Source organism: Pseudonaja textilis, chromosome 7, assembly GCF_049901715.1.
Source record: "Pseudonaja textilis isolate UNSWEBS1 chromosome 7, rPseTex1.2, whole genome shotgun sequence".
NCBI lineage: Eukaryota > Metazoa > Chordata > Lepidosauria > Squamata > Elapidae > Pseudonaja > Pseudonaja textilis.
This window is the reverse complement of record NC_141996.1, coordinates 17,079,078-17,094,639: the sequence shown is the minus strand read 5'-3', so window position 1 is coordinate 17,094,639 and position 15,562 is coordinate 17,079,078. Positions and strand designations below refer to the sequence as shown.

The 15,562-nt window shown below is 37.7% G+C and overlaps 1 protein-coding gene and 1 pseudogene across 1 annotated transcript; one reads left to right on the top strand and one right to left on the bottom strand.

Moving 5' to 3' along the window:
• Positions 1 to 3,071: 3,071 nt before the first annotated feature.
• LOC113440471 (vitelline membrane outer layer protein 1-like) lies at positions 3,072 to 5,065 on the top strand. The gene is made up of 3 exons (XM_026706889.2): positions 3,072 to 3,245; positions 3,855 to 3,949; positions 4,774 to 5,065. The coding sequence occupies exons 1-3, from the start codon at positions 3,075 to 3,077 to the stop codon at positions 5,063 to 5,065; spliced, it is 558 nt and encodes a 185-aa protein (XP_026562674.1). The 5' UTR covers positions 3,072 to 3,074.
• A 6,654-nt stretch (positions 5,066 to 11,719) lies between these two features.
• On the bottom strand, positions 11,720 to 13,296 carry LOC148125250 (uncharacterized; annotated as a pseudogene).
• Between the last annotated feature and the right edge of the window lie 2,266 nt (positions 13,297 to 15,562).

Sequence of the window (15,562 nt, the reverse complement as noted above, 5' to 3'; positions counted from 1 at the left end):
GTATATGGCAGATTGACTAAAACTGATTAGAAAAAGGTTTCCAGGACATTATTATTTCACCGTGATATAGTTCAGCAGTTCGTTCTGACATTTGATTTTTAGAAATCATTTCAGCGGTTAGTTTCATCAATGTTTAAAAAGCATATTTTGAGCAGTTAGCTTCAGCATTTGTTTTAGATTCACCTTAATAATCTATTTCAAAACTTAAAAGACAGTAAACATAGAATCAGTAGAATTTCTTGGTTAACTCTTCTGGAGAAAAAGACCCCACATAGATATATTGTTACAAAAATGGTTGAACTGTGTGTATGTATATATGTATATGTATGTAAAATAAAAATGTGTACATTTTGAAAATTAAGAATAAAATGGCCTAAGGGCGTTTGAAAAAGTTTTGAAAAAGTACAAGTTTTCCAGGGAAAAAATCCTTTCTAGAAAAAAAAAAATATTCAACACAGTCACAGTTGTTGAGTCTGCTGCATCTCTGCAGCTGTTATTGGAATAACCATGCAATAACGTGATTAGCATGGACACATGGTTAATAATTTTGTCTTCCCTCAATATCACACACACAATATTGTGTGTGTTACTCAATGAAGTAAAAAGAAAGAAATATATTTTTTCTAATGGCTGGATAGCTACATGGTGGTAACCCATAAAATGGTTTGTTGGAATTAGCACTAGGTAAACTTCTGTTGTGCTGCACAAACTATGGCTTACTGCAGAAGTAAGCAATTAATGTCCCCCTCCCCATTATTTGTAGGATTCCCAAGTCTCTTCTGACTGTAATTATTAAAAATTAGCATGTTGATTTTCTGTCATTTCAAGAGAGGAAATATATACAATCTCTCTGTGTGATCACTTTAGGCACAATTAAGTGAGTGAAATTAATAGTCTGAGTTCTAACAATATACCAAAAACAATAAATATCTAGAAGAGACAACAAAATATCTCTAGGTTCTCTTTCACAAATAGTGGCCCCAATCCTATTTCCTCCTCCTCCTCCTCCTCCTCCTCCTCCTCCTCCTCCTCCTCCTCCTCCTCCTCCTCCTCCTCCTCCTCCTCCTCCTCCTCCTCCTCCTCATCTTCATCACTTTCATGCTCAATATGGGGCTTCTCAATCCCCTTCCTGATGTTAAATGTGGCCCATGGCTACTGAAAGGTTTGTTTTTTTAGTTTTATAATTCAGTATCTTTAATAAACATAATTAAAGTAAGCATCACCCAAGCATTCAGTGGACTAAATAAAATGCAACTAAATTATACCTTATTTTCAGATAGCAAACACAATCATGTTTTTTTTTTATTTCCTGGCTCCATCCAGTGAAGGATACAGAAGGTGCTCAGGTTTCATGACCCTGCCCCTTTTTCTTGTCCAGCCTACAAACAGTCCTCCAGTTAAAGTCCTCCATTTATAGTCTTTCCCATCCTGGCTCTCGGAAAATTAACTGCAGGAAGACGGTAAGCATAGCTGCAGAAAGCAGTCAAAGGAGACCAGGGGCAATTGAGTCAGAATTACATCCATCTAGTTGTTTGGAAGAGAAGAAAATGTGGGTGGTTCTAGTAGAATATGGATAACTGTTCTTGCTCTAAATATTCATCTGAATACAAAAGCGAGAGATGCCTTTCACATTTCAGAAAGAGGGAGAGACTGAGAACTTAAGGCAAAGAAAAAGACAAGGCTAAAGAGTCTATGGAATGTGAAAGAGAAAAGGTACAGACAGTGTAATAAAGGAGAAATAGAACATTAAGGGAGCAAGAGACAATCTTTTGGTCCATGTGCGAATTTGGAATGTTGAAAACATTTAATGGGCACACTTGCAAAATGGCTGGCTTGGCAATCTCCCCTATGTACAAAGTCGGGCAAGACCAATCCCAATAAAACCCACGTCAGAAAGTAAACTGACCTTCTAGAAGTTCTAAGGCATTTTCATAGAATCCAAAAGCAGGATTTACTCAGTTAAAGGGGTCAGGAAAAATACTTATTTATTTATTTTTACTCCTTCTATTCAGGAGCTCATTCCTCATTTTCCCCCCAACAGGTTTGGTAGGAAACTTGAGGTGAGAGGGACTGTTTCAAATCATCCAGTGATTATATATTTACTACTTTTTGGGGTTATTTATTATGGTGTTTAGTATGAATACTATATTTTGTAATATGTTACATGTCATATGTAAATGTTATATATAAATTCCCTCCTTCATGACCAGCCTGCTTTCATCTTTCATTCTAAAGTTAGATTCTGTTTGTATCTAAAAGTCAAATATCAAAGTTGGATCATCTGTCTAATTACACCTTTTTATCAGTGGTGGGATTCAATTTTTTTTTACTACCAGTTCTGTGGGTATGGCTTGGTGGGCATGGCAGGAGAAAGATACTGTAAAATCTCCAGTCAGAGGTGGTATTTGCTGGTTCTCCGAACTACTCAAAATTTCCACTACCAGTTCTCCAGAACTGGTCAGAACCTGCTGAATACCACCTCTGCTTTTCGTTACTTTTGGTGCCTGAAATTTCCAGTATTGGCAACGTGGAGAAGATAAACAGAAAGGATGGAATATATTTTGGCTTGCAACAAATTGCACAAATTATGGAAATAATACAAATCGTTGCTCAGCATAGCTTTCTCAGTCTCAGGTCAGCAACTCAGACTGATTTTGTAGGAATTAAAATTTCTCTGAGATTAAGAAAATTATGTATTTGACCTCATAGGTTTCTTACTATAACCCCCAAACCCTCCAAGCTGCTAATTGTAAAGGTTCGGTTAAGACAGCAGGCTGGGGACTGACTGGTGATCTAGTCATGTCTTAGGTAGAAAGCCAACTGGGTTGGTCCCGCTATCTCAGCTCTAGGAATAAGGAGGCAGCGAGAAACCATTTCTAAAATCTCTTCAAGAAAACTGCACGATCAAATCCAGGTACCCCCCTGGAATTCAGGGTGATGCAAAGACACAAAACAAAAGAATTGAAAAGCATGATTTCATGAGCGTGGTATTGCAGATAGTTTATGACTGATTTCCGGTTTCTAGGATGTTGCAATATCTGAAGACTTCTGTTTCAAGAAGCAGAGTGCTTTCCATGGATCTCTCTGCCAGCATCACTCTTCTCTTGACTATTTTCTGCTACATGTGGAATATTGAATCTCAATGGTTTTCTTCCATGCTCAGTGTGCCAAATGCAGGTCCCTGGGGTGATTGGGGTCCAGCTTCATTTTGCTCTAATGGCTATGCTAATGGATTCTCCCTGAAGGTAAAAGTTTTCTTTTCTGATGCTCCTTTACTTCTAAATATTCTCTTGCAATTAATCCTTCAGCTTATCTTTCAAGAAAGGCAATCCAGAAGTAATTGTGTTGATGCTTTGTACTTTTGATTCTATAATTAAAGGAATGCATTGAGTTTGGAGTGGAATATTGTGCAGCAGATCTAATCTTCATCCAATTCATCGTCTAATAAAGTAAAGGTAAAGGTTCCCCTCGCACATGCATGCTAGTTGTTTCCGGCTCTAGTGGGTAGAGATCATCTCTGTTTTAAAGCCGAAGAGCCAGCACTGTCTGAAGACGTCTCCAGGGTCATGTGGCTGGCATGACTAATTGCCGAACACTGTTACCTTCCCACCAAAGTGGTCCCTATTTTTCTACTTGCATTTTTACATGCTTTTGAACTTTGTCTAATACTTAATATTAATTATTAATACTTATTATTATTAATAAAATTATTATTGATACTTATTATTAATACTTAGTATTACTTATTATTATTAACATTGTCTAATACTTATGGGTAAATGTTGGCATTTGTGAGAATTGAAATCTGAAGGACTGCAAGGGGAAAAAGGCTGATCAAGGTCATATTTTCTTAGGTGGAAAAAGCCCAATTGCTAGGTGACAATACAGCTGTGAATGGAATCCGCTTGTACTGTAATGATAGCACAGAAATTGAGTCTAGAGTTGGACCGTGAGTACCTGATTTTCTTATTATATTTCATTTTGTTGTCATGAAGACTGGGAAAGGAGATCACCAGATTCCTGGTCAACAGTAACTATATATCATTTGCAATACTTTTTACCTATTTATCAGATTATTTAATTAGTTTCATTGCAAATGAAGATATCAGCAATCAAAATGCCCCAAATCAGGATTAGGGCAGCATTGGACATATGAGATGTTCTTTCAACTTTTTTTAATTGCACAATCCTTTCTCCCCAAATAAAACATGGGAAAGGATCACATGGCAGCCAGAAGAAGAACTCTGTTTTCCTGTTTAACCATGTTTAAAGTAACAAGGGAAACTGAGATAGAACTCAGACTTCCAATACGAAGATGAGGCACTGAATTTCCACAGGGGACTTGCGAGCTGAATAATGACTCACTTCTTCACTAGTGGATAATTCATTCATTCAAGAGTAATAGAAGGAAAAAAGCAGGGGAAATGGTGCTTAGAACAGTGCAAGATGATCTGCAATATGAGAAGTCTCTGCTATAATGGAGTTTGAACATGACATGAATTAGGAGAAGTCTTGGGGAAAAGATCAAGGGAAGAATCCTAGAGGTTTATGCTAGCTGTCAAAAGACCTCATTCCTCCATTTTTTTTCCTACCAAAGAATTAGGTTTACTATCAAATTTTGACCCAGAATTATGTAACAAAAGCAAAAACTAGATATTTGCTTGATTCCTAGCTCAAGAGTTTAGCCATTGTGCCTGAATCTCTTGGATTGATGACAAGTGTTTAATTTAGACACTAAAGAAATGCTTATCTATCTTTGTCTTTTTTTAGCAGGTGGGGAACCTGGACCACACAATTATTCTGTCCTAAAGGCTACCTGGTTTCTTTTTCTCTGAAAGTGGAATCACATCAAAAAATACTTGATGATACAGCAGTTAACAACATTCAGTTCAAATGCAGTGGTGGTGCTAACCTGATAGGCTTTGGCACTAAATGGGGTCAATTTGGCCCATGGAGCGATAGCTGCTCAGTTGGTATATGTGGGTTTATAACAAGGGTGCAGGATAAACAGGGCATTGGTGATGATGACACAGCACTCAATGATGTGCTTTTTTACTGCTGTTAATGGTTGATACCTGTTTGCTAACTTATAAGTATATTTTTGCTTTACATCCACAAAGACTGTTAATTATAGTTAAATATTAACTTGAGAATAAAGCTATGCAAACTATCATACCATATTGCTGCTTGATTGCATGCAAATAAAATTAATGTTGTATCTTGAAATTTGTTTCTTTATTTTTCAGTAAGCCAGGTTTAGGTCACAATAATACATATGTATTTCTTAGGGTTTATTTAGTCTTGTACTTTGCATTTCACTACAGAGAACAAAGAAATATTAGAGAAAATATGCAACAACTGGGTCAGGATTAGTTAAGAACGAAAGAAAAGTGATGCTAAAATGTTTTGAGTTCTTTATGAGATATTGAAGATGATCTATAAGAGTATTTTCTTCTTAGAAAATGTGGTATCTAAGTCAAGGGTCTTCAAACTTGGCAAGTTTAAGATTTGTGGACTTCAACTCCCAGAATTCCTGAACTAATATGACTGGAGGAGGAATTCTAGGAGTTGAACTCCACAAGTCTTAAAGATGTCAAATTTGAAGACCCCTGATCTAAATAATGTTCTAGCAGACATGTATGCTATATTGTCAACTTTTTAGTATATTAAGCCACCGCTTAAGGTATAAGGTATAAGAATTATTCCAGGTTATCACCTTAAAATACTGTATACTATAAATTGCACCTTTATAAATGTGGTGGTGTTCCTTTTTTTAAAGGAGTTTCCTCTAACTAATTTTCTCATCCTGCTCAGAAGACCATCAGAATTGAAGGTGTCTTATATCATGGTATAGATTTGTTGGAAGAAATATCCTTCTGGGTTCTGTTCCAAGTGGGGAAAAGGAAATTGGAAACATGGAGGCTGTTTGGAAAGATGGTTTAATGGTGGACAGCAGGACCACATGGCTTGGAGCTCCAAAGTGAAAAGGACGATTACATACTTCACAATGTTGGATGAAAGAAAAGAAGGGGCAAGATGCTGAGACACCCTTAGTTTTATACCCTCTATTCGGCCCCACCTTAGTGTTTCATGTTCCTGTATAAGAAATGTATCCCATTGGCTGTCAGACTCCCAGGGGCGGGATTTTTTTAGCTAACTTTGTAGGCTTTGTCTGGACCATATAGCTTTACCTGAGTGCTGGCTGATGCAATCTTCCCAGGCCATATGATGAGATTGGTAGAGGACTTTGTTATGTAGAATACTCTGGCCCAGGCCTTAATGACCCATCCATTAACAAAGGTGGGGGTGAGCTTCTGCTTCTGAGGTGAGTTTCTGCTTCTGAGTTTCTACTTCTCTTTTAGGGGAAATATTCTGCTTTTTTAGTATATCCTAAGAATATTTCATTTTCCTAGGAGAGAGGCGGGTTTTAACTTCCAACAGATGTGAAATACATTTAATTCAAGACAAACTAACAAATCTCACCTGAAGAAACATTACTTGTAACATCCTATCAAAGAGGGGAACACATTTTATAGTGTAGGAATCTTTTGATTGAAAGCACAGATTTTGAGATTGTAATAATACATCATTATAAATCAGATCTGGAAAACAATACAAGAGTAAAGAGAGGGAAGTTTGGTATAATGGTTAAGGCATCAGGCTAGAAACCTGGAGATTGTGAGTTCTATCTTAGGTATGAAGCGAGTAGGTGACCTTGAGCCCGTCCTACTCTTTCAGCCCTGGGAAAGAGGCCATAATGGCAAACCACCTCCAAAAACTTGCCAAGAAAACTGCAGAGACCCGTTCAGGCAGTTGGCAAAAATCAAAAATCGTTTTAAAGAAGTTGGAAGAAATCTCCTTGGTTTGTTACCCAGCTGGGAAAGCAGTCACCGGCACTGAGAAGAAATTGACACATAAGCAAGCTGCCAGAAAGCGGAACTCTTTAATTCAGGAAAGCAAGAGGAAGGAGTGACACAGCTCAACTGTTCCTGGCTAGCCAGCAGATTGGGGAGGCAAGCTGATTTTCCTTTGAAGCTCCTAGAGTTTGGTGGGATTTGTTGTGCCTCTAGCTGAAGTGATTGCCCTGGCTTTTTGTTTTCTTGCTTTACTGGGTTAATCCTGGACCAAGGTCTTTTGTTTTTTTCCCCTATCCTAGGGGTTAATCCTGTCAGGGAGGCAGGAAAGAATAGTTCTGGTGTGCTTTAGAGAGTTATTTTTAGCCTGATTCCACTTATCCATATGGCCATATTCAGGTGTTTCAAGGCTGCTTTTTGTGGTCAGGTTTTGTTATTTCTTATAATAGCCTTTAATGGCTTTTGGTAACATGCCCAGACTTTCAATTAGTCTGAGGGCTGCTCTTTCAATTGGGACTTTCTTAAAGGGGAAGGGCTGTTTTAGTTCTTGACACTTCTTTAGTGGTTCCTGGCACAGTCCTTTGGGGTATACTTTTCAATCCTTCCCCTTCCCATTCCTTATTAACAAAATAATAGCACACACTCCCGGCCCCACTTACTTCTGCAGCCTCTTCACTTGCCATCAAAATGTTTTGATGATTGTCTACACCTCATGGCTAGGCTGGGCTTTTTTTTTTTGCAGAAGTTGATACAATCCAAACACAATGATTTTTGTGACAAGACATCAGGACATGTTCTCTTCAGGCCATAAGCTACACTAAATATGGCAAATTGACTTACCATGATAAAAATAAGTTTCCATGAAATTATTACTTTCACCATGAGATAGTTGAGCAATTTGTTCTGACAGTTAATTTTTAGAATTCATTTCAGCAATTAGTTTCAGCAATTTGTTTAAAAAAACATAGTTGAACACTTAGCTTTAGTAGTTGTTTTAGATCTGCCTAGATAATCCACTTCAAAACTGAATAAATGTAGAGTTAATAGAATAGTTTCTTGGTTAACTCCTCTGGAGGAAAAGACCTGCATAGACATCGTACTTTGAGAGCAAGATATGCAAATTGTTGAACTAAATGGCAATGGTGCCAACATTAGCAATAGTAACAGCACTTAGACTTATATACCACATCACAGTGCTTTACAGTCCTTTCAAAGCAGTTTATAGAGTTAGCATATTGCCCCTAACGATTTTTCCCTATTTCCTCCAATTTTTTCTCTATTTATTTTCAGTCATGCTATCTGTCCAAACTCCTCTATCTCTTTTAATAATTTGGAAATTGTCTCTAACAGATCTATGATAAATGCCAAATCATCTGCAAATGCTTGTAGTTTATATCTTTTGTCTCTTATCTCCATTCGAATTGGACTCTCTTAAGAAGATTGATGGAGATGGGAAAATTATACCCAACTGGAAAACAATTTGGAGTGGACTTTTCTAGAAAGATGGATCGATTTTCAAAAATACATTTATTATATCTAACCAGATAAGAGATTTTTCATTTTGGTTTACAAAAACACAGTCTCAAACAATGGGTAGAGTGGAGATATTTACAGCAGAGGTTTAGGATATTGGAAGATAAGATAAAATTGTTGGTGAAAATTCCCAATAAAATGTTTAAGGAAAAGTTTTATTACTAAGAACCAAATATTTGAGCCTGGGTGGATCAGAGATGATTGTGATGATTTTTGGCAGAAAAGTAGTTGCTGTAGACTTTCTACAAGTTAAATACAATAACAGTAATCTGTTATTGTATTTAACAGGAGGCTTTGAAGTTTAACTTTGTAAATAAATAGGCATCACTTCTGGTAAGAGCATTCTGTGTGCCTTGGCACATAGCCATATTGGTCATATGACCACAGAAATGTCTTCAAACAAAGCTGGTTCCCCCAGCTAAGAAAAAAGAAATGAGCACCACCACCCCAGAGTGAGACATGACTGGATAGAGGAAACCATTTCCTTTTTAATTCACCAAATCCTATATTGGAGCAACTTACAGAGGAAGCATGTTGAAGCCCTCACACAGAACATATGGTATTACAGTAATCTAAATATGTATGAACAAATATAACTAGTTGTCTTGTCCAAGAGAGGGCACCATTGATCCAACCAAAATTAGCAATATGTACTCCTCTTACTTCTCACTTGGGTTTCCAGTAACATGACTGTAGATGTTCCCTCAATAATTTAGCCATGATCATTTGTACTGAAAGTATGTATCCAATAGTATTTTAATTAAGGACATTAGCGGACCTCGCCCGAGCGCGAGACAAACGCTGAAGAAAAAGAAGAAGAAGAAGAAGTATTTTAATTAAGTGTGTCAGGTCCTGTGCTGTGTTCTTTACTTTTGTTTTGTAGCCTTTATACAAAATGGCTCTAAATTCTTCATTAGACATATTAAAACCATGGTTTTCTTCTGTGATAGGGCACATTTCTAACTAGCATTGATTCTTAGATGGCAATCATAATGTAGATGTATCTTCATTTAAGGCACTGAGAGCATCTTGACTTGTTTTGATTTTACCAAGGTGAGGGATGAGATTAAATTGGTGTCCTGAAATGTGAGAGTTCAACAGGGCAACACTAATTGTTTATACAACTTAGCTCATAGTAAATTTATAGAGCTATTTTCTATGTCCAATTCCAGACTCAGAAAAACAAGGGGAATAGACAGAGCAATGGCTCATTTAAAATATATCAGATTAGAAAGCAAGATGTTCCAATGTTGTCATTCCTTTTCCTCCTGGTTTGATGTAATTTGATTTGATAATCATGAACCTTCAAGGAGAAGACCCTGAAGAATGAAGTTTGTTTATGTGCATTGCATATATTTAATTTCTCCCATTATGCATTCTGTCTTAAGCCGTAGGATAATATATGAAGCAGGCCACTGTATTTTAAAAACATGTTTTAAGGCTTAATGAAAATTAACTTACCCAACTTTCTTTAATTGACAAATTGAATGAAACCATGGCTAAATACCATATTTGAATACTCCCAATGCTGGTCCCAAGTGAGCTTTGTGATTAACAGATCCTCCCATTAACATTCTCTAATACAAGCGTATACAAGCAGTATTAAATCCCTTCTCCGATTATTTTTTTGCCATGGCTATAAAGTTATACCAGGTGGAGACCACAATCCCATGGGAATTGTCCAATGGGGGGACATTAACCCTAACCCTCCTTTAAAATGACCTTGGAGTAAACATAGGATGTCCTTTAGCAAAACGTGAGCCCAGTCAGGGAAAGCAAGAAAGCATGAAAAAGAAACCTCTATCAATAATCAATATCAACAAACTACTGTATATTGAATTCTGGTGGTGCCTGTTTCCTGATCTATCTTCCCTTGAACGGTTGACACCTCCCAACTTATCTGCAAAGAGAATCTGATAGACAGTATCTAGAATCTGGCAAACAATTGTTTTGATTGCTTTTTCCTGAACAAGTAGAGTAAAGTTCAAGTGGATTGGAATTTTCATTCAAGGTATTAAAACCAATCATTGAAATATAAATCCAAAGACTTCCACACACATATTTAATTTGGCCATTGACTCCAATGGCAAAATACAAGGGAGAAAATATTTTGATTGGTTTAGAAAACGATCAGAATTTTGGTGGGCCGCAGAGAGATCTCACCCGCAGAGCACCCCACCAAAGCAATTAATCCAGGCTGCACAGAAACACAAGGCTGCTCAGCCCACATGGCCCGCAGGAACCCTCCCTGCCCACTCACTCCTTACCCAGTAAACTTACCTGCTAAATTGCTATTTTTCCTTTTTTCAACCATCTTCTGTTCTGCTGTGCTGGGAAATTTAGATTATCTAGAAAGCAGGAAATGGTTTGATTTCTTGCTTTCAAGCTAGTCTTTAGATCTTCGGCTCAGCACAGCTGAACCTCCCTTAGGACTGAAGGTTTGCTTGCAAGCAAATTCAGTGCAGACTCATGGCAAGCAAATTTGAGACACTGAGCTAGCTGATGGCAGATAGAAAGATCACTGAATGATTCTGTGAGCAACTCAATTTGCCTGTTTTGCCTGATTTTGGATAAAAGTTGCTTTTTTATATAAAAAATTCAATATTTACATACATGGTGTGTTGTGAGTTAATTTTGTGAGTTTGCTTGCAAGCAAATTTTATGTGACAGACTGAGCTAGCCAATGGCAGATAGATAGATTTCTGAATGAATCTGTGATTCTGTGAGCAACTCAATCTGCCTGCCTGCTTTGCCTTATTTTGGGTAAAAGTTGCTCTTTTTTAAATAAAAAATGCAATATTTATATAAATATTTATAATATTTACATACAAGCCATGCCCAGACAGTCACATGACCACCAAGCCGCACCCACAAATTATGCCACACCCACAGAATCAGTTAGTGGTCCCTGGGATCTAAAATTATGAGTTTGGTGGTCCCTGAGGTCCAAAAGGTTGGCATCCCCTATTCTAGGTAGTCAGTTTGTGAGATTTTGCTGCACCCACTGATTAAATGGTCAACTATTTCATCTTTCTCATTACAGAGGTGGCATTTGCTGTTAGTTGTGAAATGCTGAATCTTTGCTTTCATGCAATTTGTGGCTAAGGCTTGTTCTTGAGCAGCCAAAATAAAGCCTTCAGTTTCTTTTTTCAGTATTCCTGATTTTAGCCAATTCCAAGTAAGCTATGTTATTGTTATTGTTATTGTCATTGTCATTGTTATTGTCATTGTCATTGTTATTGTTATTCACAAAAATGGCAGTATACACAGCAAACAAAATAACCATGCTGCAGTTCGTATCACAAATCACTAGTCAAACACTTCCCAAGTGTTTAGGAATGCGTGATGTATTGGCAGATTATGCGAGCAGATCCCAGTAAGGTGGCCTTCTGCAGCTGACCAAGGGTGATCTTGTCAGTGCCAATTGTTTTTAAGCGCTTGCCTATGTCTTTAGGTACAGCACCCAGTGTGCCGATTACCACTGGAACCACCTGCGCTGGTTTATGCCAGAGTCTCTGCAGTTCAATTCTCAAGTCCTGATATCTGGTGACTTTTTCAAGTTGTTTCTTGTCAATTCTGCTATCACCAGGTATGGCAATGTTGACGATCCACACTTTTTTCTTCTCCACAATCATAATATCCGGGGTATTGTGTTCCAAAACTTTGTCAGTCTGTATTCAGAAGTCCCACAGTAGTTTTGCATGCTCATATTCGACCACTTTTTCAGGCTTATGATCCCACCAGTTCTTTGCTACAGGCAGATGGTAGTTGTGACACAAGTTCCAGTGGACCATCTGAGTGACTGTGTTGTGATGTTGTTTGTAGTCAGTCTGAGCTATTGTCTTGCTCAGTATGTGATCAATGGTTTCATCTGCTTCTTTGCAGAGTCTGCATTTTGGGTCATCAGCAGATTTTTCTATTCTGGCTTTGATTATATTTGTTCTGATGGCTTGTTCTTGGACTGCAAGAATCAGGGCTTCTGCTTCTTTCATCAGTGTTCTGTTGGTCAGCCATAACCAGGTCTTCTCTTTATCTACTTTTCCTTGGATCTTTTCAAGGAACTGTCCATGCAGTGCTTTGTTACACCAGCTGTCAGCCCGAGTTTGCATCTCTGTTTTTCTATATTGATTCTTGGTTTGCTGCACTTTGAGCAGCTTCCTCTTGTTGACCTCCATCAAAGCTGGTTCAACATTGTCTTTCACATAATCTGCCAGAGCATGCTTCTCTTCTTCGACTGTCTGCTTCACTTGAAAAAGTCATCTGCCGCCTGCTTTTCTCGGCAAATATAGCCTGTCAACGTCACTACGTGTGTGCAGTGCATAGTGTATGGTAATCAGTTTTCTTGTTTTCCTATCCAAGCTGTCCAGCTCTGCCTGTGTCCAGTTTATGATCCCAGAAATAAATCTGATGTTGGCTATGGCTATAGCCTTGATGCTGTTACCGCCATTCAGTTTGCTTTTTAGAAGTTTTCTGACCTTTTGTGTGTATTCTTTGCTGACCACATTTTTCACTTGCCCGTACTTGATATTATCCAGCTGCAGTATGCCCAGGTATTTGTAGGCTTTGGGTTGGTGGCACTTGATGGTTTGTCCATTGAGCATTTCAATTCGGGTGCCCCCTGCATATGCCACCTCCCACAGGGTGCCGCCTTGACATGGCAGGGGGCTTAACTGTTCCAATGAAGCTGAGAGCTGTGCTGGCAGTAGTGCAAACTACCAGCAGGTCCAACCATGTCAGAGAGGTCTAGACCGAGGAGCAGAACTGAGTGCACCCAACAACTCATGCAATGAATCATGGTGAAACACAACCGAACGAAGCCTATACCGGCTCGGTCATCACCTGGGTTAACAAAGACCACGTTGGGTGTTGGGGAACCTGGGCATTCATCGACAAGTGGGCTAAAGGCCATGGGTCCCAAAGCTGAGCAACCAGGGCATGGGCCTGCAGGGCTACTGGAAGCTGAACAACCTCAGAAGCGGCAGAAAGACACCATGTCAGAGAACCGCACTGTAATGATAATAATAATAATAATAATAATAATAATAATAATAATAATAATAATAATAATTCACTGACCAGGGTCACTGTCCTGAAACACAGTGATCTGGTTATCTTCGATGCTGGAAGATTGTGGCCCTTAATTTTTTGTCAAGTTTTAAGTACCACTCAGTCAAAATGCCTTTTTCTTCTCCTATACGTAAGTGATAGATAAGTGATAAGATACTACCAATCCTTGCTGTTGCAAATGATGACTCTAATCATTTGACATATTTCTGATTGAATTGTCATAATCTATTCCTTTTCCTTTCATTTCCATTTAACCTTGCACACATACTTTTTAATTTTCCGCAGAACAGAGCAACCAAAATGACTGGGGAGTTATAGAAGCTTCCATCCAAGGAAGACCTAAATCATGTGGTGCTTTTTATCAAGGTAATGATATCAAGGTAAATAATCAAGGTATAGTCAAGGTAATGGGATGTAGAAGAACAAAAGCAAAGTATATAATATCACACATAGCTGAAAAATAAGTACAGACAGAAGCTTTTTTTCCACTTCAACAAATAATCTATTGAACCTAAATGCAGATTTTTATTTTTTTTTAAAGAGGATACAATGCAATTAGATGTGGTTATGGCTTACAATTTAAATGATTTTGAAGAAGACTAGCTACTACTATTGCATACTAACTCTTGAACCACATGATGCCCATCTTAAATTCAATCTTGGGTATAGCCATTTATGTTTTGACTACCATTAGGTTCAAGGTTTTTTTTTTAAAGAAAAAAAAACTGAGGGAGTTCAATAACCAGTCATTGTACAGGGTGCCAAGATGTCTGACTACCACTTAGTGTTTATTACTTTTTATACAATTTTTACAATCAAGGAAGAGTAACATAGATACAGCATTTGGATTGGAGAATAAATACAGCATTAGGATTGGCGAAACCTCCCAACCAACCCTTAAGAATATTGGTGATGTTAGTAAGGTGAGATCATGGACAAGTCCGGGACTTTCCAGCCCAGGATAGAGAGTGAGATCATTGCAAAGAGGCCCATATAGGTATTAGACACAGCAGCATGCTGCTTACGTCATCTACAGGATGTCTTTTGTTACTACAAAAAACTATTCTAGATTATTATCTTAAAATAATCTCATATATTTAAAAGGTCATTTCTTTTTTTAGTGGTTTCCTCTATCTAATCGTCTCAACTTCCACAGAAAGCCATTAGAATTGGAGGTGTCTTATATCATGGTATGAATATAAAATAAATCTACTAAAATTTGTGGAATTCAATTTCACACTGCTTTGGTAACAACTCATCATCTGTAATAATAGAGATATAAGATTCAACGTTTGATGAAATAAAATCCCCAAATTCCACAAGAGTCAAGTTCTACTATTTACTATGGGTAAACCTTTATTTAATACAGGACTGATCTACAACTCTACTTCCTAAATAAACAACAAAAAAGCTATGACGTTGGACTAAAATATTTCAAAAATCGCATGAATAGGAACAGAATTTTCCAAGATATTTAGTGATATATAGATTTTTGCTTGGAATGGTTAAAGCAACAAGGCATTGGATCATATATTTTTTTCATCATAGTACTCTAAGAACATATGTTACAGATAAATTTATTTATTTTCATTGCCTGGTAAGAGATCAGTCCAAATTGATTTCAGAAGATACAGATTTTTATCTGGCACCAATAGTGAGTTTGGTGGTTTATCTACTGGGATGTGGGCATTCCAGGCAGCACATAATGCTATTCTTGGTGGTTTTTGAAGTTAAGAGTTGTTCTTAAATGAAGTCACCATTTAATAGATTCAAGTTTGCATATCTTTCATTCTACCTTTTGCAACTTCCCCCTCGTGCAACAGGTGCTGCTCATCATAAATAATGATCTACCTACCTAATTGTTCCTCTTTAGTGTTCTGCCCACATTCATATTTCACTGCTCAGTCCAATTTTCTCCTCTTTCTAGCTGTATTGAGTCCTGTGTAAGAGTAAGTAGAACTTCACTGTTTTATTATTAGCAGCCTGATAAAAAAACAAGAATAAGGTAGGCAGGAAGGGCAAGAATTACAGAATTATACAGGCTTAATCAGTTGTCCAGCTTTTCCATTCAGGAAAGCTGGGAGTGAATTCCAAGGGGATTCTTCTTG

Bases quoted from the DNA above. Each gene is read 5' to 3' on its own strand.
- LOC113440471 (XM_026706889.2), top strand. From the start codon at position 3,075: ATGGATCTCTCTGCCAGCATCACTCTTCTCTTGACTATTTTCTGCTAC. The intron at 3,246-3,854 runs GTAAAAGTTTTC...ATATTTTCTTAG, and splicing joins CTAATGGATTCTCCCTGAAG to GTGGAAAAAGCCCAATTGCT. The intron at 3,950-4,773 runs GTGAGTACCTGA...TTTTTTTAGCAG, and splicing joins ATTGAGTCTAGAGTTGGACC to GTGGGGAACCTGGACCACAC.